The sequence below is a fragment of the Nerophis lumbriciformis genome, linkage group LG20 (assembly GCF_033978685.3).
Source record: "Nerophis lumbriciformis linkage group LG20, RoL_Nlum_v2.1, whole genome shotgun sequence".
Taxonomy (NCBI): domain Eukaryota; kingdom Metazoa; phylum Chordata; class Actinopteri; order Syngnathiformes; family Syngnathidae; genus Nerophis; species Nerophis lumbriciformis.
The window spans coordinates 9,232,501-9,257,162 of NC_084567.2; the positions used below are offsets into that span (position 1 = coordinate 9,232,501).

Here is a 24,662-nt window from a genome sequence, read left to right on the forward strand (position 1 = left end):
GAGAGTTTTAACTTGCACTTACAGATGTAGCGACCAACTGTAGTTACTGACAGTGGGTTTCTGAAGTGTTCCTGAGCCCATGTGGTGATATCCTTTACACACTGATGTCGCTTGTTGATGCAGTACAGCCTGAGGGATCGAAGGTCACGGGCTTAGCTGCTTACGTGCAGTGATTTCTCCAGATTCTCTGAACCCTTTGATGTTATTACGGACCGTAGATGGTGAAATCCCTAAATTCCTTGCAATAGCTGGTTGAGAAAGGTTTTTCTTAAACTGTTCAACAATTTGCTCACGCATTTGTTGACAAAGTGGTGACCCTCGCCCCATCCTTGTTTGTGAATGACTGAGCATTTCATGGAAACTACTTTTCTACCCAATCATGGCACCCACCTGTTCCCAATTCGCCTGCACACCTGTGGGATGTTCCAAATAAGTGTTTGATGAGCATTCCTCAACTTTATCAGTATTTATTGCCACCTTTCCCAACTTCTTTGTCACGTGTTGCTGGCATCAAATTCTAAAGTTAATGATTATTTGCAACAAAAAAAAATGTTTATCAGCTTGAACATCAAATATGTTGTCTTTGTAGTGCATTCAACTGAATATGGGTTGAAAATGATTTGCAAATCATTGTATTCCGTTTATATTTACATCTAACACAATTTCCCAACTCATATGGAAACGGGGTTTGTATAAACTATTTTAATGAATGATCATTAGTTAATTTATTTAATGAATGATCATTATCATCATGCCAACAATTGTATGCATTTCAAAACATCCCCTATTCTGCAAAAGTGACTTTTCAAAGATGTTCTCAAAGTAATACGTGTCCCCAGAGCACGTTTTGTAAGCTCCAAACGTGAGAAAAATATATCATCTTCCTCACTGGGCGCACATGCGCTCACTTTTGAAGTGAAGGAAAAACCTTCTTACTGATACATGACATGATGCCACCTCCAGTTAGATGAGCACTTGGCATGAAGATGAAAAGAAAAAGAAAAAGAAAAAAAGAAAAAAGAAAAAGAAAAAAAGGCTTCGCTACACATCTGAAAATAAAGCCTGGAATTTTTTTGTAGTTAATGATTAATAAATGTGCTCATTATTTTTAATTGAATAGGCTAAACCTAGCATGATAGCCTATTAAAATGTATGAATAATACGGGACCTTTAAATGAAAAGTCAGCTCATGTTACGTGAAGATGCACGATATTAATAAAATACCGTATTTTTCGGACTATAAGGCGCACTTAAGATCCTTTCATTTTCCTCAAAACTCGACAGTGCGCCTTATAGCCCGGTGTGCCTAATGTACGGAATAATTGTGGCTGTGCTTACCGACCTCGAAGCTATTTTATTTGGTACATGGTGTAATGATAAGTGTGGCCAGTAGATGGCAGTCACACATAATAGATACGCGTAGACTGCAATATGACTTAAATAAACAACACGAAAATGTTACATGTTCCATTGAAAATATAGAAAATTACACACGGCGCTCAAAAATCTATCTAAACGTTTTAGTACGACTTTGGTAAGCTATGAAGCCACACCACTTGGATTGTACTGTGCTTCAACATACGAGTATTATTATGGTGTGTCTATAACGTAAGACATTATCTGGCGTTTTGTTTCGCAATATCATTCAAAAGCGACTTTTCTTACCTTCTGTTACCTGCTGATTGTGTATTCGGGATCTGCATAAGTCGTGAACATTTGCGTGAGTACGCCTTTGTAGTTTGCGTCTTCTTTTTCTTTATCTTCTTATTATGGGACGTTCATCCTCCGCTGTTGCCATTTCTAATATAAAGTAGTGTAAAGTTCTTACTTATATATTATGTCAGTAAACTCGCCATGAAAGTGCTAAAACATACCGGTATAGTGAGTTTACATTATTCACCCAAGGAACTTTAGTTATGCGATAGTTCTGGTCGGACGGTTTTTCACAGGACACATTTCCGGCGTTGTTGTTGCACTAGTGAGCCAAGTCAAGTCAACTTTATTTATATAGCACGTTTACGACAATTTTTAAATTGAACTAAAGTGCTTTACAGGTTAAAAAAAAGCATAGAGCAAAAAACTAAAACAAAACAAAACAAAAAAAACAAAACGTAAACAATGAATGAGCTGAACAATACGGTAAAAGGGGTCGAATAAAAGTAAAAATTTGCTAAATAAAAATAATAATAATAATAATTAAAGTGCGACAAATTGAAAAATAAAACTAAAGCGAAGGGGGTGGGGGGGAACTAGAAATGGTGGCCTAGTGGGCGGATTCAGCTCAGGTCAAAGGCCAGCGAGAAGAGATCGGTCTTAAGAAGGGTTTTGAAGACCCCCAGGCTCTGGGCTGACCTAATGTGGAGGGGAAGGCTGTTCCAGAGCTTAGGGGCGGCCACGGAAAAGGCTCTGTCCCCTCTGGTCTTTAGCCTGGATCTGGGGACTGCCATCAGCATTTGGTCAGCTGACCTTAGGGCTCTAGACGAGGTATGATGATGCAAGAGCTCGGTCAGGTATTGTGGGGCCAGACCATTTAGGGATTTAAAAAAAGTAATTTAAAATCAATGCGGTGACGGACAGGGAGCCAATGGAGTGAGGCCAGGACTGGGGTGATGTGCCCGCGTTTTTTGGTGCTGGTGAGGAGACGGGCAGCCGCGTTTTGCACAAGCTGTAAACGCCGGAGTGATGCCTGATCAATGCCAGCGTACAGTGCGTTATTGTTGTCTAGCCGGTGTGTGATAAAGGCGTGGATAGCAGTCTCCAGGTCGCTCTGGGAGAGATAGGCCTTGGTCTTTGCTAGGGTTCTGAGGTGGTAAAAGCTGGTACTAACCACTGAGCTGACCTGTTTGGTGAATTTGAAAGCACTATCGAAGATCACTCCGAGATTTCTTACGGAGGACCGGATGTTTTCACCCAGACGACCTAGAGCACTGACAAACGAGACTGGAGATGTTTCGCCAAAGATGATGATCTCGGTCTTGCTCTCATTAAGGTTGAGGAAGTTAGTACTCATCCATGCTTTAAAGGGGAACATTATCACAATTTCAGAAGGGTTAAAACCATTACCATACCTGCCAACTTTTGAAATCAGAAAAACCTAGTAGCCAGGGTCCAGGGGCCGCAGGCCCCGGTAGGTCCAGGACAAAGTCCTGGTGGGGGGTTCCTTCGCCCCCCGATGCAAAATGATTATTAGCATTCAGACAGGTTAAAATGTTGCTAAAACCATCACTTTTCTATCAGTCACAGTGACTTTTCAAAACAAAAATATTACAGCAAAAATCATATGGGTTGATTGGCATGTTTATTCTGTAAGCTAACTTCAATAGTTTGAAATTATTTTGACAGTTAATGCCAGTTATCCTGTCAACCTTTCACAAGACTTCAATTTGTTAATTGAAAGTATAAACAGTATAAACACTTTTTACAGTAAACAAATGGTAAAACAGTACTAAACAATTCCATTAAAAAAAAAATTGGTGTCATTATTAACTTTCTGTCCAAGCTTGTATAATCTACTGCCTTGTTCAATTGTAAAAAATATTCTGTGCCTAAAATTCACATTTCTATCACAATGATCATACTGTAAACATGGTAAGCTAACTTCATTAAAATTAATAGTCCTGTCAATAGCATGGAATTACAATTCAAATGTAGTTTTTTGTAAGCCTTTCAAAAGAATTCAAAATATGAAAAATTTATGAAAATTAATTTAAGCCATCAGACACTTGAAAAGTGGCACATCACATCTCTAATGTAATCATTTTAACTTTTCAACAGAAATAGCACTGCAAAAATATTAAGGACATACTTCTGTATTTTGGTAGTTATGCTGTCAACATTTAACAAGATTTCTTCAACTTGGACTTGAAAGCATAAATAGTATAAACACTTTTAACAGTATAACAGTACTAAACAATTCCAATAGATAACATTGGTGTCATTACCTTTTTGTGGCTAAAATCCAAATTTATTCTATCAGATTGATCATACTGCAAAAATGATATGGTAACTTTATGATAAGTTTACTTCATTAAAATGTAATTCAATAGCATCATAAATAAAACTTCGGCATTTATCACATCCAAAGAATCTGTTTGGGCGACGAAAAACGTTGAAAGTTTTCCACTTGTATTGCTAGCAACGGCATTAGACTTGTGTTTTTTTGTCCCAACGTGGTCTTTTACATCGCTAATTCCTCCGTGTCCGATCGAAAAATCTTGTCTGCACAAGGTGCAATTCGCGTAGTTTTCACCCTTTTTGGAACGGATAATTATTCCCGGATAGGCTTTTGAATATTCTTCACAGAATGACTGCAGTTTTCTTTTCGGTTTAAGACTCGTATGCGATTTTTCTCCGGCTGATTCCATGATCGTTCGCTCGTTTGGAAACAATGGCAACTGGTGCCTCGTGCTTGGCAGCGGTGCTATAAATAGCCTCGCGCATGGCATTCGGAATGGCTCGATAGGAAGTTACGGGAAGCAGTGTCGATTGTCATTGTTGTTACGCGATTTTGTGAATAAAACTTTTTTTTTAAATTATTTTTTTAATTAATGAAAAACCGTATTTTTTATCACTGCAACCGTAACCCGGAATAGGTTGATGAAAACCGTACTAATTACGGGAAAACCGGAGTAGTTGGCAGGTATGCATTACAAATCAGTTCCCAGTGGCTTATTATATTTTTCGAAGTTTTTTTCAAAATTTTACCCATCACGCAATATCCCTAAAAAAAGCTTCAAAGTGCCTGATTTTAACCATCGTTATATACACCCGTCCATTTTCCTGTGACGTCACATAGTGAAGCCAACACAAACAAACATGGCGGAAAGAACAGCAAGCTATAGCGACATTAGCTCGGATTCAGACTCGGATTTCAGCGGCTTAAGCGATTAAACAGATTACGCATGTATTGAAACGGATGGTTGTAGTGTGGAGGCAGGTAGCGAAAACGAAATTGAAGAAGAAACTGAAGCTATTGAGCCATATCGGTTTGAACCGTATGCAAGCGAAACCGACGAAAACGACACGACAGCCAGCGACACGGGAGAAAGCGAGGACGAATTCGGCGATCGCCTTCTAACCAACGATTGGTATGTGTTTGTTTGGCATTAAAGGAAACTAACAACTATGAACTAGGTTTACAGCATATGAAATACATTTGGCAACAACATGCACTTTGAGAGTGCAGACAGCCCAATTTTCATCAATTAATATATTCTGTAGACATACCCTCATCCGCTATCTTTTCCTGAAAGCTGATCTGTCCAGTTTTGGAGTTGATGTCAGCAGGCCAGGGAAGCTAGGGTCGATAGGGGGTTTAGCTCGCTCGTCTGCGGGAACAAACTGCCGCCATTGCTTGCCGTGCTAGCGAGGTCCTTTGTCCCTGAATTGCTCACACACTCCGGCAGATTCAATGGGGGTCTGGCGGCAGATTTCTTTGACTTTATCGTTGGAAATGCATCTGCTTTGAGTGTCGCAGGATATCCACACATTCTTGCCATCTCTGTCGTAGCATAGCTTTCGTCGGTAAAGTGTGCGGAACAAACGTCCAATTTCTTGCCACTTTCGCATCTTTGGGCCACTGGTGCAACTTGAATCCGTCCCTGTTCGTGTTGTTACACCCTCCGACAACACACCGACGAGGCATGATGTCTCCAAGGTACGGAAAACAGTCGAAAAAACGGAAAATAACAGAGCTAATTTGACTCGGTATTTGAGAAAATGGCGGATTGCTTCCCGATGCGACGTCACGTTGTGACGTCATTGCTCCGAGAGCGAATATTAGAAAGGCGTTTGATTCGCCAAAATTCACCCATTTAGAGTTCGGAAATCGGTTAAAAAAATATATGGTCTTTTTTCTGCAACATCAAGGTATATATTGACGCTTACATAGGTCTGGTGATAATGTTCCCCTTTAAGACAGAGCTCGCTCAAAGCTCGAGAATCTAGTCCTGATGCCGCCTGGACACACTTCCTGTTGAGGCATTTGGGCCATGCCTTGTCAGGGTACGATACGCTGGAGGGATTAAGTCTTGTAGCTGGCCTGGGAACACCTCCGTGTTTCTCCGGTGGAACTGGAAGAGGTGGCCACAGACTGGGAAATCTGGTTTTCTCTACCGAGACTGTTGCCCCTGCCACCCATACCCCATAAGTGACAAGACCACAAGACCCTGGTCAGTGCCCTTGTGGTTAGAGTGTCCGCCCTGAGACTGGAAGGTCGTGAGTTCAAACCCCGGCCGAGTCATCACCAAAGACTATAAAAATGGGACCCATTGCCTTAAACAAGTTGAAAAACTTATTGGGGTGTTACCATTTAGTGGTCAATTGTACGGAATATGTACTGCACTGTGCAATCTACTAATACAAGTTTCAATCAATCAATCAATCAATCAATGCCTTCCTGCTTGGCACTCAGCATCAAGGGTTGGAATTGGGGGTTAAATCACCAAATGATTGCCGAGCGCGGCCACCGCTGCTGCTCACTGCTCCTCTCAGCTCCCAGAGGGTGAACATGGGGATGGGTCAAATGCAGAGGATAATTTCACTACACTTAGTGTGTGTGTGACTATCGTTGGGACTTTAACTTCAACTTTAAGCAGAAAAAAATGGATGGATTTACCCACGGACTGTTTTTTGTCTGTTTAGATTGGAGGGAACGCACGAGTGTCCGGACTACCACTCGGCCGGGAGGAACTCCTGTTTCTTTGACAAGAACCATACGTCCATTTGGGTGGACTACTACCTGACCGTAGTGGCCTTCAACGCCCTCAGGAACGCCACGTCGGACGTTTTAAAGATAGACGTGATGGAAATTGGTGAGTTTAGCACCAGAACTATTGAGAATTGTATATTCTTTTGTTTATCAGTACAAACCATTGTGTGAGTTTCTGGCAGAAGCATAGTGCATAAATTCACCCGATTATCAAATGAGCTGGGATTTACGAGCGGACGCCACGCCCTTAAAGGGTGTCCGCCACATTATTTGAGAAGCATTGATATAGAGCGTGGGTCAGCAACCCGCGGCTCTTTAGCGCCGCTCTAGTGGCTCCCCGGACCTCTTTCAGAAATGTGTGAAAAGGGAAAAAGATGAAGGAAAACATTTATTTTTTGTTTCAATATATTCAATAAACCTTCCTAATTGTTAGAAATCCCACTGTTTACATTAAACATGCTTCACTATTTGGCAAGCGCCGTTTTGCCCTACTAATTTCAGCAATCCTTGAACTCATCGTAGTTTGTTTACATGTACACCTTTCTCCGACGCTGCCACAGAAAGACGTGTTTTATGCCACTCCTTCTTTGTCTCATTTTGTCCAACAAACGTTTTATACTGTGCGTGAATGCACAAAGGTGAGCTTTGTTGATGCTATTGATGTCATGTCTGTGTGATCATGTTTTGTTTTGGTTATGTTCGGTTTGGTTTTTGGACTCTTTGTGCACTCTTGTTTGTTTTGTTTCGATGACAACCCATTAGTTTTCACCTGTCCTCATGTCACGCACCTGATTCATTTGGACTCACACACCTGTCATTAATCACGTTCAAGACTATTTAAGCCGATAGTTGCCTGGAAGTCAGGCTGGCGACATTAACTCTGTTTGACTTCTGCTACCTCCTTGACACCTTTGCTTCCTGTTGATACCATAGTTCATGCTCCATGCTTTCCAAGTAAGTTATTGTTTATGACAACAGTTCAGTTTATGTGTTGACGTTCTTTTCTTTCATAGCCAAGTTTGTTCTCCGCCTTGTGCGCGCCTTTTGTTTGCACCCTTTTTTGTAGTTTATAGTGTTAAAATAAGTATGTACTCACCTTCACGCCTTGTCCACTCCAACTTACTTGCATCTCGGGAAAACAAACACCCCAAAGTCCTCGTCATGACAATTGATTTGCTGGAATGCGTATCAGGCATATTTGGTCAATCCATGACTGCAAGCTAATCGATGCTAACATGATATTGAGGCTAGTTGTATGTACATATTGCATCATTAGTGGCCTAGTGGTTAGAGTGTCCGCCCTGATATCGGTAGGTTGTGAGTTCAAACCCCGGCCGAGTCATACCAAAGACTACAAAAAATGGGACCCATTACCTCCCTGTTTGGCACTCAGCATCAAGGGTTGGAATTGGGGGTTAAATCACCAAAAATGATTCCTGAGTGCGGCCACTGCTGCAGCTCACTGCTCCCCTCACCTCTCAGGGGGTGATCAAGGGTGATGGGTCAAATGCAGAGAATAATTTCGCCACACCTAGTGTGTGTGTTACAATCATTGCTACTTGAACTTTAACTTCATGCCTCATTTGTAGGTATATTTGAGCTCATTTAATTTCCTTAAAGTCCTTTGTGTATTTAATTTATATTTGCATTTGCATTTCTGATAGTTGTTTGTGTGCCATGTTGTTCCAGACCACAGCAAACGTTACAGAGTTTGCAAAGATTGTAATAAATCCATTAGAAGAAGACAGCCTGCCGTTTCCTTAAACTTGGACACGCACATCTATGCCTTTGGCCATTCTGAGCCAGTCATTTCCAGAAGTTATCTCATCCTGTGAGAAGCCTCCATTTTACTAATGTTTCCGATGTTGCAAAAATGTGAAGAATAAATATTAAAATACAACATTTCTATCAACGAAGATTTGCGTCAGCCTTTGATAGTAGGCTAATATAGCTAATTAGCTATTTACGTCATGTGTTGCCATCATTATAACTAGGGATGTCCGATAATGGCTTTTTGCCGATATTCCGATATTGTCCAACTCTTTGATTACCGATACCGATATCAACCGATATATACAGTCGTGGAATTAACACATTATTATGCCTAATTTGGACAACCAGGTATGGTGAAGATAAGGTACTTTTTAAAAAGATTAATGAAATACGATAAATAAATTAAAAACATTTTCTTGAATAAAAAAGAAAGTAAAACAATATAAAAACAGTTACATAGAAACTAGTAATTAATGAAAATTAGTAAAATTAACTGTTAAAGGTTAGTACTATTAGTGGACCAGCAGCACGCACAATCATGTGTGCTTACGGCATACTTGCCAACCTTAAGACCTCCGATTTCGGGAGGTGGGGGGGGCGTGGCTAAGAGGGGAGGAGTATATTTACAGCTAGAATTCACCAAGTCAAGTATTTTATATATATATATATATATATATAAGAAATACTTGACTTTCAGTGAATTCTAGCTATATATATATATATATATATATATATATATATATATATATATATATATATATATATATATATATATATACTTCAATTTCAGTGTTCATTTATTTACACATATACACACACATAACACTCATCTACTCATTGTTGAGTTAAGGGTTGAATTGTCCATCCTTGTTCTATTCTCTGTCACTATTTTTCTAACCATGCTGAACACCCTTTCGCAGGTACCCAGAAAGGTTTCGAGTACCACCAAAAAAACTGAATCTCTGAAGACAGTATACAAATCTGTGTTAAAGGTGTACAAATACTGTTTGTATAATAAGCATGTTATTGTTTACAAATGAGGGTTAAGAGTTCAGTACTAAAAAAAAAAAAAAAAGAATGTGGCTTAAGTACCGTTTTTTAATTGAGCTGCTGCATTTTTTGGTTGGGTTGTTTATTTATTTTGAGTAACTTCTACATTTCTAAAAGGGGAGGAATGTAATAGAGTGATCTGTTTGTCTGTTGCCATCTCCTGGTGAATGTTGGCTATAGCGTACTGGGGTTACTTTTTGGTTGGCCAACGATTTACGTGGTGTTGCACACCTGACGTCAAGTGTGTGAGTCTGTTCTGAAGTCTACAGTAAAGAGACGTACTTCATCACCTCGCCTGGTTATTGCCTCCAACTCAATATATTACAACAACATTGCTGTTTACGGCAGACGAACTGCTTTACGGTAGAATAAAACATGACTGCTGTTGTTGTGTGTTGTTACCGCGCTGGGAGGACGTTAATGAAACTGCCTAACAATAAACCCAAATAAGAAACCAAGAACTCGCCCTCGATCATTCTACAGTTATAACGTGTTTGGGCAGGCACGCTGTTTATATTGTGGGAAAGCGGACGTGAATACAGGCTGTTGGTTGACACGTCACTCAGGTCCGCATGGAGCTGGAGGGGACGTGGCTTCCAGCTCCGCCTGAATTTCGGGAGATTTTCGGGAGAAAATTTGTCCCGGAAGGTTTTCGGGAGAGGCACTGAATTTTGGGAGTCTCCCGGAAAATCCGGGAGGGTTGGCAAGTATGGCTTACGGACTGTATCCCTTGCAGACTGTATTGATATATATTGATATATAATGTAGGAACCAGAATATTAATAACAGAAAGAAACAACCCTTTTGTGTGAATGAGTGTAAATGGGGGAGGGAGATTTTTTGGGTTGGTGCACTAATTGTAAGTGTATCTTGTGTTTTTTATGTTGATTTAATATAAAAAAATAAATAAAAAAATAAAAAATCGATACCGATAATTTCCAATATTACATTTTAACGCATTTATCGGCCGATATTATCGGACATCCCTAATTATAACACTTATATAAGGCTTTTATGTGTTTGCGGCTCCAGACAGATTTTTTTGGGGTATTTTTGGTCCAATATGGCTCTTTCAACATTTTGGGTTGCCGACCCCTGGTATAGAGAGTGATTTGATGGTGCCAGATCTCAGTGTCGCGATGTCAGCTGACGGTTCGCATGGTTCTAACGGCCACGGATCCGGGTAGCCAATGGAAAAGTACAGAAAGGCGCCAAGTCGCGCAGAATGAGGCGGAACTGGTTTGTTGAGGGCGTGAAACCCGCGCTCATTCTCGAGTGCGCCGTGTGGTGTGTGTGCGGACGTTCCTCCCCCTTGTCAAAGCAGACATAACTTGGACGAGCCAAACAAAGTTCATATTTGTTGATGGATGTTATGGGTGGCAGGTGGAAGCAGCAGGATGAAGAGTGCTCAAAATCGGCTTTCATTTTCAGTTAGTGTTAATCATAGTCTTGACAAAAATGTATTTTAGTCATCTAAATTGATTTAGTTTCAGTCTACTTTTAGTCGACTAAATTCCTCAATATTTCAGTCGACTAAAATATAGGTTATAAATGATAAAGCATTTTTGAAGTTGTGTTGAAACCACAATTGCAGCGCATCTCAAAAACTAAATTTACAACAAGACCTGTGCCATATTTTTGCTGAAAGGATTTAGTAGAGAACATCGATGATAAAGTTTGCAACTTTTGGTCGCTGATAAAAAAAGCCTTGCCTGTACCGGAAGTAGCAGACGAGTAGCGCGACGTCACAGGTTGTGGAGCTCCTCACATCTGCACATTGTTTACAATCATGGCCACCAGCACCGAGAGCGATTTGGACCGAGAAAGCGACGATTTCCCCATTAATTTGAGCGAGGATGAAAGATTTGTGGATGAGGAAAGTGAGAGTGAAGGACTAGAGGGCAGTGGGAGCGATTCAGATAGGGAAGATGCTGTGAGAGGCGGGTGGGACCTGATATTCAGCTGGGAATGACTAAAACAGTAAATAAACACAAGACATATATATACTCTATTAGCCACAACACAACCAGGCTTATATTTAATATGCCACAAATTAATCCCGCATAACAAACACCTCCCCCCTCCCGTCCATATAACCCGCCAATACAACTCAAACACCTGCACAACACACTCAATCCCACAGCCCAAAGTACCGTTCACCTCCCCAAAGATTATACAGTACATATATTTCCCCAAAGTCCCCAAAGTTACGTATGTGACATGCACATAGCGGCACGCATGTACGGGCAAACGATCAAATGTTTGGAAGCCGCAGCTGCATGCGTACTCACGGTACCGCGTCTGCACATCCAACTCAAAGTCCTCCTGGTAAGAGTCTCTGTTGTCCCAGTTCTCCACAGGCCAATGGTAAAGCTTGACTGTCATCTTCCGGGAATGTAAACAATGAAACACCGGCTGTGTTTGTGTTGCTGCAGTCGGCCGCAATACACCGCTTCCCACCTACAGCTTTCTTCTTTGCTGTCTCCATTGTTCATGGAACAAATTGCAAAAGATTCACCAACACAGATGTCCAGAATACTGTGGAATTTTGCGATGAAAACAGACGACTTAATAGCTGGCCACCATGCTGTCCCAAAATGTCCTCCACAATCCGTGACGTCACGCGCTGACGTCATCATACCGAGACGTTTTCAGCAGGATATTTCGCGCAAAATTTAAAATTGCACTTTAGTAAGCTAACCCGGCCGTATTGGCATGTGTTGCAATGTTAAGATTTCATCATTGATATAAACTATCAGACTGCGCGGTCGGTAGTAGTGGCTTTCAGTAGGCCTTTAAGCATTGTTTTCCAAATGTATGACTAAAATGGTCGTGGATTATTACGATGCATTTTAATACGTGGATTGCTTTCCCGAGACGCAAACGGACTTGACCGGACAAGGCTTGTAGGTAAAAACATGATTTAATCTTTCTATACAAAACAAACTACAAAAGGGTACAAACAAAAGGCGCTCACAGCGGAGGAACAAAACTTGACTAAGGAACAAAAACGTAAACACATAGCCTGAACTATGGTCAAAAACAAAAACACTTACGGTGACGAGAACTATGGCATGGACAGAGCAAAATCAAGAGATCCAACATGGGCAGAGCAAGAGATGAATAATGTCAATGTCGCCAGGACGACTAACTCAAAATGACAGGCTTAAATAGTCTCTTTGACTAAAAACAGGTGCGTGAGTCCAACACATGAGACAGGTGAAACTAATAAGTTGACATGGTGACCAAACAAGGGAGCGTAAACAGGAACTAAAAGAGTCTCAAACAACCAAAAACTAACAAAATAAAACATGACCACAGAACATGACAACTCAGAGCTTTGTATAGGGAGTATGGTCAACTCAGTTTCAAAGTTGGTAGCAAACATGGCGTCCTGTAGTCACATGAGCAATCATTTAGTGCAGGGGTGTCAAACTCATTTTAGCTCAGGGGCCGCATGGAGGAAAATCTGTGCATAAGCGGGCCGGACTATTAAAATCATGGCATTAAAACAAAAAAAAATACAGACAACTTCAGATTGTTTTCTTTGTCTTACTTTGGCCAAAAATAGAACAAACGCATTCTGAAAATATTACAATAAAAATATAGGAAACAAAATACCGGCAGTGATAAAGTTTAGATCCATGAAGGAAAGAAGAAAGTGAATGAATGTTTATAACTGAATACATTTACATATGCATAAAAATGTGTTTTCTTTTTTTTTAAAATGAATTAAGTAACATTTATGACAAACTTTTTCCAAAACACAATATAGAATGTGAGATATAACAGGATAATGCATACATTGACGAAAGTTTTAGACAACAATATTAACACTGCTCTAAATCACCAAAACTTAGAAATGGAAGTCTTCAGGTCAGTCACTTTACCCTCAGAAGGTTGATTGGAGTAAGTGAATGTTTGGCAAAATGCAGGAACAGAGGGCGGCAAAAACTCCAAAATGTTGATTTTCGCACTTCAATAGTTTTACCTACAATAAGCCATAATGCAAGTGTCAGGTTCAAACACTGATGACATCTATTAAATAAGACAAGAAGCAAAGAATCAAACAGAGACAGAATTCAATTTGGCTCAGTGAGGAAAAAAACGTGTACATCTGTGCCCTTGTAAAGTGTCATTACGCTCTGCCGAAAGATTGTACGTCTCCTCTTTTATTTGGACTTTCCCTGATTACATGGCAACAGCTGTTTCTAAGGGACGGGGGTCGTAAACAGCCATCGCCTTTGGTTACAGAACAGTTCAAAGAAAAGGTCGTAAAAGAGTTAAAAAAAAGAGGTGCCTGGAACTTGGGCAGATCCTGCTTTCTCTCCGCTTTGTAGTTCTCGGATCAAGACAATATATTTCTGTTGATTACAATACATTAAAGAAACAGAACACCTTCATGTTTCTTCCCATCCTACACAGTGGAGTTTTACAAGCCTTTTGTTTGGTAGGATTAAAGACAGCTTTTGTCTGCTCGCCGAGAACTCATTGAAACACAAAGTTTTGTGATAACTTAGATACAATTATTCTGACAGCAAGTCAGTGCTTCGGGTCTACAGTAAAACCTGTAAGGTCAAAACTATTTGTTTCAGGATGCTGCTCAGTATCAGGTTGTTTTGGATCGCCAAACATTTGACTGTCTTCTTCTGGACCTTGGTGCTCAAATTCTTGTACTACTCCTAGTGGCACTAGAGCTGAAGATGTTCTACTGTACATTCTTTGTACCACCGAAGTAAGGATTTAGGACTGTACTTTACCAAGTGCGTGTGTGTGTGTGTGTTTCACAGTCAAGCCCGACTCGCCTGAGAATGTGGCACTGGAGGTGGAAAACCGTGCGGAAAGTCTTAGTCTACACGTGAGCTGGGAGCATCCGCGGAATGTTGACACCAAATCAGGCTGGGTCACACTGGAATATCAGCTGAGAGCTAGACAACAACAACAAGGCAACTGGAAGGTGTGTTTAATGTAGTAACACGACAAAAGTGAGTACAACACTTCAGAAAGCATTTTATTACCTCTCCCTGGAGGTAATGTCGCCGTTGGTTTGTCAGTGAGATCGTTAGCAAAATAACTCCAAAAGTTACGGGTGGATTTTCATGAAAATATCAGGAAATAACAGGATAAGGAACAACCGATTAGAGTTTGGGCCTGATCTGGATCATTTCTACCACGTTACACTTCTGGGTGTGTGTGTATGGTTGTGGACCCTCAGAGAAAAAGATAGTAAAGACAGACAAGAGCGTTCACTCAGTTTCCTTCATTTTGCTAGTTAACTAAGATTTATGGGTGGATTTTCCTCTACCTTTCCGGAATTGTCAGAAATGGGTCAGGTGATCACATACTGGGGCTGATTTAGATCCTTTCTACTGCGTAGCTCTACGTTCATGTTTTGAGCTATAACTTCTGTGTGAGTGTTAAAGGGGAACATTATCACCAGACCTATGTAAGCGTCAATATATACCTTGATGTTGCAGAAAAAAGACCATATATTTTTTTAACCGATTTCCGAAATCTAAATGGGTGAATTTTGGCGAATTAAACGCCAACGTGACGTCACATCGGGAAGCAATCCGCCATTTTCTCAAACACGAGTCAAATCAGCTCTGTTATTTTCCGTTTTTTCGACGGTTTTCCGTACCTTGGAGACATCATGCCTCGTCGGTGTGTTGTCGGAGGGTGTAACAACACGAACAGGGACGGATTCAAGTTGCACCAGTGGCCCAAAGATGCGAAAGCGGCAAGAAATTGGACGTTTGTTCCGCACACTTTACCGACGAAAGCTATGCTACGACAGAGATGGCAAGAATGTGTGGATATCCTGCGACACTCAAAGCAGATGCATTTTTAACGATAAAGTCAAAGAAATCTGCCGCCAGACCCCCATTGAATCTGCTGGAGTGTGTGAGCAATTCAGGGACAAAGGACCTCGGTAGCACGGCAAGCAATGGTGGCAGTTTGTTCCCGCAGACAAGTGAGCTAAACCCCCTGGATATCTTGGCTCACACCATCCCTTATGCCACCGAAGATGATCAAGAGAAGAATATCGACCCTAGCTTCCCTGGCCTGCTGACATCAACTCCAAAACTGGACAGATCAGCTTTCAGGAAAAGAGCGCGGATGAGGGTATGTCTACAGAATATATTAATTGATGATAATTGGGCTGTCTGCACTCTCAAAGTGCATGTTGTTGCCAAATGTATTTCATATGCTGTAAACCTAGTTCATAGTTGTTAGTTTCCTTTAATGCCAAACAAACACATACCAATCGTTGGTTAGAAGGCGATCGCCGAATTCGTCCTCGCTTTCTCCCGTGTCGCTGGCTGTCGTGTCGTTTCCGTCGGTTTCGTTTGCATACGGTTCAAACCGATATGGCTCAATAGCTTCAGTTTCTTCTTCAATTTCGTTTTCGCTACCTGCCTCCACACTGCAACCATCCGTTTCAATACATGCGTAATCTGTTGATTCGCTTAAACCCCTGAAATCCGAGTTTGAATCCGAGCTAATGTCGCTATAGCTTGCTGTTCTATGCGCCATGTTTGTTTGTGTTGGCATCACTATGTGACGTCACAGGAAAATGGACGGGTGTATATAACGATGGTTAAAATCAGGTACTTTGAAGCTTTTTTTTAGGGATATTGCGTGATGGGTAAAATTTTGAAAAAAACTTCGAAAAATAAAATAAGCCACTGGGAACTGATTTTTAATGGTTTTAACCATTCTGAAATTGTGATAATGTTCCCCTTTAACAGAAATAAAGAAACTGGATGACTGACAAGAGGCGTCACTCTTGTTTTTCTTATTCTGCTATGGATAGCTCAAAGATTTACCATATACCTTTCAGGAAATGTGATGGGATAAAGAACAAGTGATTCCATTTTGGGGCTGATACAGATCACGGTCAGGACTTTTTTTTAAATCACTAGTAGACATGACATGGCGGAAGTCTGCGCCCTCTAAGTGCTTTTCTAGTTGAATCGTGTTGAAAGACAATATTACAGAAATCAAACTTGGAGTTGATTTAGAGCAGCGTTTAACCATAGGTTCATGTGGGCCGCAGCGATACTCAGTTGTAATACACGTTTCCACCACTTGTGGCAGTAAAGACTACATCAAACACACAGAAGAACTCTGGAGCTTAAAGGGGAACATTATCACAATTTCAGAAGGGTTAAAACCATTAAAAATCAGTTCCCAATGGCTTATTTTATTTTTCGAAGTTTTTTTTCAAAAATTTACTCATCACGCAATATCCCTAAAGAAAGCTTCAAAGTGCCTGATTTTAACCATCGTTATATACACCCGTCCATTTTCCTGTGACGTCACATAGTGAAGCCAACACAAACAAACATGGCGGAAAGAACAGCAAGCTATAGCGACATTAGCTCGGATTCAGACTCGGATTTCAGCGGCTTAAGCGATTCAACAGATTACGCATGTATTGAAACGGATGGTTGTAGTGTGGAGGCAGGTAGCGAAAACGAAATTGAAGAAGAAACTGAAGCTATTGAGCCATATCGGTTTGAACCGTATGCAAGCAAAACCGACGAAAACGACACGACAGCCAGCGACACGGGAGAAAGCGAGGACGAATTCGGCGATCGCCTTCTAACCAACGATTGGTATGTGTTTGTTTGGCATTAAAGGAAACTAACAACTATGAACTAGGTTTACAGCATATGAAATACATTTGGAAACAACATGCACTTTGAGAGTGCAGACAGCCCAATTTTCATCAATAAATATATTCTGTAGACATACCCTCATCCGCTCTTTTTTCCTGAAAGCTGATCTGTCCAGTCCAGTTGGAAATGCATCTGCTTTGAGTGTCGCAGGATATCCACACATTCTTGCCATCTCTGTCGTAGCATAGCTTTCGTCGGTAAAGTGTGCGGAACAAACGTCCAATTTCTTGCCGCTTTCGCATCTTTGGGCCACTGGTGCAACTTGAATCCGTCCCTGTTCGTGTTGTTACACCCTCCGACAACACACCGACGAGGCATGATGTCTCCAAGGTACGGAAAACAGTCGAAAAAACGGAAAATAACAGAGCTGATTTGACTCGGTGTTTGTAATGTGTTTGAGAAAATGGCGGATTGCTTCCGAGAGCGAATAATAGAAAGGCATTTAATTTGCCAAAATTCACCCATTTAGAGTTCGGAAATCGGTTAAAAAAATATAGTCTTTTTTCTGCAACATCAAGGTATATATTGACGCTTACATAGGTCTGGTGATAATGTTCCACTTTAAAGACATAAAGAAGTTTCTTAAGCGCAAAAATTATGACTTAAGTTGTAAGTTGCACTTAAATTCTATTGCGTTTATTTAAGAAACAAATATAATTTATTAAATAATCTAGATAAAAAAAATTTAGCACTGTAACTGTATGTAAAAAAAAATCTTCAGTTTTGATGATTTTGTAGTACATTTGATTAGTATTTATTTTTGTAATTATCCTGACCTAAGCCTTGATAATAATCCTTGTAATTAACACATGGTTTCAAATCATTTGACAAGGTTTATTCGGGTAAATTTGAAGTAGATTAGATATAATCATTAAGTACAATTAAAATCAAGAGTATGATTACTAATTCTGTGTTAATAGTTGAGTGGGCCCCGTGGTCAAAAAGCCTTAGAGCAGTAAAGATTTGCTATTCACTGAAAATGAGTTAACAGAGACATTGTATTAATAGCTACAGACACGACGAAGCAGCAAGATAATTGTCTTGCCCAAAGCCAAGCCAAGTCTGGGGCTGCATGAGTGCAGCTGGCTTTGAAGTAGGTGCGATTCACTAATGAGAAATGTGAATTCCGACATGTACTGTGACATTTGTGAAGTGGACCATGATCCCCTTCTTTCACCGAAGTTTCCGAACATGATAAGGAAGGCGCCTACACACACCTCCAAGATGGCAAGTGCTGAGGAAGACCTACAGTATTTTTCGGACTTTAAGTCGCAGTTTTTTTAATAGTTTGGCCGGGGGTGCGACTTATACTCAGGAGCGACTTATGTGTGAACCGTTAAATATCAAATAATATTATTTAGCTCATTCATGTAGGAGACTAGACCAGTGGTTCTCAAATGGGGGTACGCGTACCCCTGGGGGTACTTGAAGGTATGCCAAGGGGTACGTGAGATTTTTTTTTTAAATATTCTAAAAATAGCAACAATTCAAAAATCCTTTATAAATATATTTATTGAATAATACTTCAACAAAAAATGAATGTAAGTTCATAAACTGAACATCAATTCAAGTAGGCTATTCCATTCATTACTATAAACCCAGAGTTTCCCCCATGCCATGATGGTTTGACCCTCACTAAATTGTCTGTCAAAAAAACGGTGAAAAGAAATGCAACAATGCAATATTCAGTGTTGACAGCTAGCTTTTTTGTGGACATGTTCCATAAATATTGATGTAAAGATTTTTTTTTTGTGAAGAAATGCTTAGAATTAAGTTCATGAAACCAGATGGATCTCTATTACAATCCCCAAAGAGGGCACTTTAAGTTGATGATTACTTCTATTTGTAGAAATCTTTATTTATAATTAAATCACTTGTTTATTCTTCAACAAGTTTTTAGTTATTTTTATCTTTTTTTCCAAATAGTTCAAGAAAGACCACTATAAATGAGCAATATTTTGGACTGTTATACAATTTAATAAATCAGAAACTGATGATATAGTGCTGTATTTTACTTCTGTATCTCTTTTTTTCAACCAAAAATGCTTTGCTCTGATTAGGGGGTACTTGAATTAAAAAAGGGGGTACATCACTGAAAAAAGGTTGAGAACCATTGGACTAGACGTATAAGATTTCATGGGATTTAGCGATTAGGAGTGACAGATTGTTTGGTAAACGTATAGCATGTTCTATATGTTATAGTTATTTGAATGACTCTTACCATAATATGTTACGTTAACATACCAGGCACGTTCTCAGTTGGTTATTTATGCCTCATATAACGTACACTTATTCAGCCTGCTGTTCACTATTCTTTATTTATTTTAAATTGCCTTTCAAATGTCTATTCTTGGTGTTGGCTTTTATCAAATAAATTTCCCCCAAAAATGCGACATATATGTTTTTTTCCTTCTTTATTATGCATTTTTGGCCGGTGCCACTTATACTCCAGAGCGACTTATACTCCGAAAAATACGGTAAACTTAATTGTGCGCCTGTGGGACACCTTCAACGCAAGGTGTCCACCAGTGATGTCATCCTGGAGGAATGGACTGTGACTGTGTGTTGACTGATTTTCAGTGAATAGTAAATATATACTGCCAAATCCCAGATTACTTTTTATGGTATTGTCACTTAAGAAGCCTTATAATTATATCTCTTTAATCCCAACCTTGCTCGATTTAGGAGTACATGGCTGGCACACAAACCCGATTCACGCTCTACAGCGTCCACCCCGGCACGGTGTTTCTGGTCCAGGTGCGCTGTCGGCTGGATCACGGATCCTGGAGCAAGTGGAGTGACACCTCCTACGTGAAGATCCCCAACAGTGAGAAACCAGCTTTCCTTCGACAAGGATGGAATGAACACTAATAATTATCAAGGAATCCTTGCATTTTCCCCTAGATATCTATAATGAAAAACCCTTGTGGAGCCTAATTTTGGCTCTCTCTGCCTTTCCATTTCTTGCAACCCTGTGCATCGTAGTCACCAAGAGGAAAAGGTGCGTATGTTTTGAAGAACACACTTCAATCAATTCAAGATATCACTAATAGTTAATATGACAACTCATGCTTTTCCTCAGTGTGAAGCATTGTTTGCTTCCGCCTGTTCCCGGTCCAAAGATACAAGGGGTTGACGTCACACTTCTCAAGGTTGAATATTTCCAACACTACAACCCAAGAAGTAGAGAACAGTGACGTCATAGCGTGGTTTAATTAACACACAAATGTCCTTCCAGAGCGTGGGTTCTAAGGACATGGTCAGTGCGCTGATCATCAACCAGAGCATTCTTCCTCTGGCGGCCCGGAAGGACCACATGGACGACTACCTGATCGTGTCGGACAACGATGGCGGGCTTCTACCAGACAAAAAGAGGAGCTTGGTTATGCCCCCGAGCTTTCGTTTAGACTTCCACTACAAGGACCGAGTGGAGCGGGAGAAGTCGGATTTGTCCAACCTGAATACTCAGTCAGTCGCAAACCAGGAGGCGTCAAATCCTGTCGCAGCCAACAGTTGCTACGTGGACCTTGGGATGGACCTGGGGATGGCTGTGAAACCCAAGCCTGAGTCCAACTACAGCAGAGTGAAAGAGGTGAAGTCTGTCAACATGCTCCTCCTGGAGAAAGGATGCTACACGGATGTGCCGAGACCAGCCGAACTCCTTGAGAACTACAGCCAGGTGGAGGACGTGAACAATGACAATAGAGTTCTATTCCTCCACAGACGGAGCGGACAGTGGGACTCCTCGTGTGGGGAAGACGAGCGCCGCCAAAGAAAGCCACCGCCCAGAAACGCTCACACGGACGTGGGTTTTATAGATGGCGGCTATGTGGAGAAGGTCCCAACTCCACCACTTGGAAAAAACGCTCTAATGTACTGAATGGTACTTTTTTTTTTTTTTTTTTTTACACAAACACACAGGAAAAGTTCCTCAGTTCTTGAGCAACACGTTTCATGTTCAAAATGTTCCGATTATAAAATAAATATTTACCGTATTTTTCGGACTATAAGTCGCAGTTTTTTTCATAGTTTGGCCGGGGGTCAGGCATGTGATTTGACCACAATGACAAAGACTGAAAAAAATTTCCGGGGGTCTGGGGAAGAAGGCCCCCAGCCAGGTCCAGGCTCCTGGTTTTTCACCAATTTAACATGCTAAAATTAACAAAAAGAGCACCATTTGAAGAAAATATTTTAGTGTTTAAAGACATGAAAACATCATTAATAGAACATACATAACCCAATTATCCTAATGAATCACTGTATATGGTTCAGTCCCAACAGTATTTAGTCCATACTTGATTTTCCAGGAGACTCCCGAAATTCAGCGCCTCTCCCGAAAACCTCCCGGGACAAATGTTCTCCCGAAAATCTCCCGAAATTCAGGCGGACTCAGGTCCTCCACAATATAAAAAAGCGTACCTGCCCAATGACGTTATAACTGTAGAATGATGGAGGGCGAGTTCTTGGTTTCTTATGTGGGTTTATTGTTAGGCAGTTTCATTAACGTCCTCCCAGCGCGGCAACAACACACAACAACAGCAGTCACTTTTTTGTATACCGTAAAGCAGTTCATCTGCCGTAAACAGCAATGTTGTGACACTCTTAAACAGGACAATACTGCCATCTAGTGCATTTGATGAAAGCACTTTTGTGCGTGCCACACAGCAATGCATCAGAGAGGGTGTTCAGCATGGTTCGAAAAATAGTGACAGAGAATAGAACAAGGATGGACAATTCAACCCTTAACTCAACAATGAGTAGATGAGTGTTATGTGTGTGTATATGTGTAAATAAATGAACACTGAAATTCAAGTATTTATTTTATATATATATATATATATAAGAAATACTTGACTTGGTGAATTCTAGCTGTAAATATACCCCTCCCCTTTTAGCCACGCCCCCATCCCACCCCGACCACGCCCACCCCCCCCTCCCGAAATCGGAGGTCTCAAGGTTGGCAAGTATGATTTAGTCACTAATATTTACATCTTGTGTTCATTTCACATCCACAGGTGTCACATTGATCAGTGTTATTATCACTAATAACAATTCACAGTTTTAATGTAGATGCCTAATTGCCTACAAGTTTAGTTATAAATATAACAAAATACCAAATGTAAACATTTCATTCTTTTCGCCAAAATAGGATATAAATTTATGAAAATAATTAAACATGTTTAGTATTGTTTACTCATATTTAAAAATAGGAAATAATAATAATGTGAGGACACTGACATATTGCATGAAACTAGTGTGAAAATATTTACCTTCAAGATTGTTACACCACTGACAATATTGTTTCAAGAGACTACATAAGAACTTAATATTACAAAATAGTATATGCAAATTTATTTCAAATAAATTGTTAACTGGAATCAATAATGCGACTCTTTGAATTTCTGTAATTTCATAATATATTTTCACGTGGCTTTTTATTTTTTTAGAAAAACCCATTTATATTTCGCAAAGCAATAATTGGTTAATATTTAAAACAAACATGCGTATTTCGCAAGCAAATATTTTTTTAGCTTACCTCATTATTAACAACCCTGTCTGCAACTGAAGTGGGTTGTTTGGGTGGATCTTTCCTCTCCATGTCTACGGCAGTTGTCGATGTAAACAAAGGATGAAGTCCGTAAGGTTTGCTCACTTTCGGTTGACATCCAAAAGTACCAGCTAGTGAAAAGTTCGTTTTCCTTTCTTCAAGTTGTTTCATATGTTTTTGGCGTTTCGCATGTACTTCCAAAGCCTTGAAACCTCGTGATCCATAGTCAATATTATCATGACACCACGTGCACAAAACCTTTCCGGGACGATCGATTTTCCGAATAAAATCACCGAACAAAGTCGGAACTTCCTTCTTCCCAACAGTATCAGTGATTTCCCTTTCCATCCAGTCCCGTCGAAACTTATTTTTGACATGATTATCAATTTCTTTTACTGGTAAAGCGTCCTTTCTCTCGAGAACCGACATCGTTTACATATGGAAAATGGCGGTAATAACCATTATGAATGATGACGTTATTAACGTCATCATTCATAACAGATGTCCTGATTGGTCACAAGGAACATATCGACCAATCAACTACGGCGTAATATAAACTACGTCTCGAATCTTGATTTAGGGTCGGAAAAAAAAAACGGAAAAACGGGAGATAATTTTTTTTTTTTTTCCCGAGATTAAAAAAGACGGAATTCCGACTTTAGACGGAAAAATCACATGCCTGGGGGGTGCGACTTATGTGTGAAAATTATTAACACATTACCGTAAAATATTAAATAATATTATTTAGCTCATTCACGTAAGAGACTAGACGTATAAGATTTCATGGGATTTAGCGATTAGGAGTGACAGATTGTTTGGTAAACGTATAGCATGTTCTATATGTTATAGTTATTTGAATGACTCTTACCATAATATGTTACGTTAACATACCAGTTGGTTATTTATGCCTCATATAACGTACACTTATTCAGCCTGTTGTTCACTATTCTTTATTTATTTTAAATTGCCTTTCAAATATTCTTGGTGTTGGCTTTTATCAAATACATTTTCCCCAAAAATGCGACTTATACTCCAGTGCGACTTATATATGTTTTTTTCCTTCTTTATTATGCATTTTCGGCCGGTGCGACTTATACTCCGGAGCGACTTATAGTCCGAAAAATACGGTAGTTAATTTCAATCAATGGGCAAAATAACCCTATGCCAGGGGTCGGCAACCCAAAATGTTGAAAGAGCCTTATTGGACCAAAAATACAAAAACAAATCTGTCTGGAGCCGCAAAAAATTAAAAGCCATATTACATACAGATAGTGTGTCATGAGATATAAATTGAATTAATATGACTTAAAGGAAACTAAATGAGCTCAAATATACCTACAAATGAGGCATAATTATGCAATATGTACATATAGCTAGCCTAAATAGCATGTTAGCATCGATTAGCTCGCAGTCATGCACTGACCAAATATGTCTGATTAGCACTCCACACAAGTCAATAACATCAACAAAACTCACCTTTGTGGATTCATGCACAACGTTAAAAGTTTGGTGGACAAAATGAGACAGAAAAAGAAGTGGCATAAAACACGTCCTAGAAAGTCGCAGAAAGATATACATGTAAACAAACTAAGGTGAGTTCAAGGACTGCCAAAATTAGTAGGACAAAACGGCGCTCGTCAAATACTCGAATCAGTGAAGCATGTTTAATATAAACAGTGTGCTTCATAACAATTAGGGAGGTTTGTGTCATGTTTGTCCTCCTACAGAAACCATATTAAAACAAAAAAAATATTTTTTCCCCCTCAACTTTTTCCATTTTTCATACATTTTTGAAAAAGTTCCAGAGAGCCACTAGGGCGGCGCTAAAGAGCCGCATGCGGCTCTAGAGCCGCGGGTTGCCGACCCCTGCCCTATGCTAACCTCAAACTTTCCCTGA

General features: G+C 40.1%; 1 protein-coding gene across 1 annotated transcript in view; it reads left to right on the forward strand.

Annotated features, from left to right (window-relative positions):
• The window catches only part of prlrb (prolactin receptor b), a 33,732-nt gene extending 11,711 nt beyond the window's left edge, over positions 1-22,021 (forward strand). The window contains exons 3-8 of the mRNA XM_061981139.2: positions 6,643-6,812; positions 14,323-14,489; positions 19,903-20,044; positions 20,122-20,218; positions 20,300-20,369; positions 20,456-22,021. Of these exons, the coding sequence (XP_061837123.1) occupies positions 6,643-6,812; positions 14,323-14,489; positions 19,903-20,044; positions 20,122-20,218; positions 20,300-20,369; positions 20,456-21,097 (1,288 nt within the window). The 3' untranslated portion in view covers positions 21,098-22,021. The remainder of the gene's footprint in view (positions 1-6,642; positions 6,813-14,322; positions 14,490-19,902; positions 20,045-20,121; positions 20,219-20,299; positions 20,370-20,455) is intronic.
• The last annotated feature ends 2,641 nt before the right edge of the window (positions 22,022-24,662 follow it).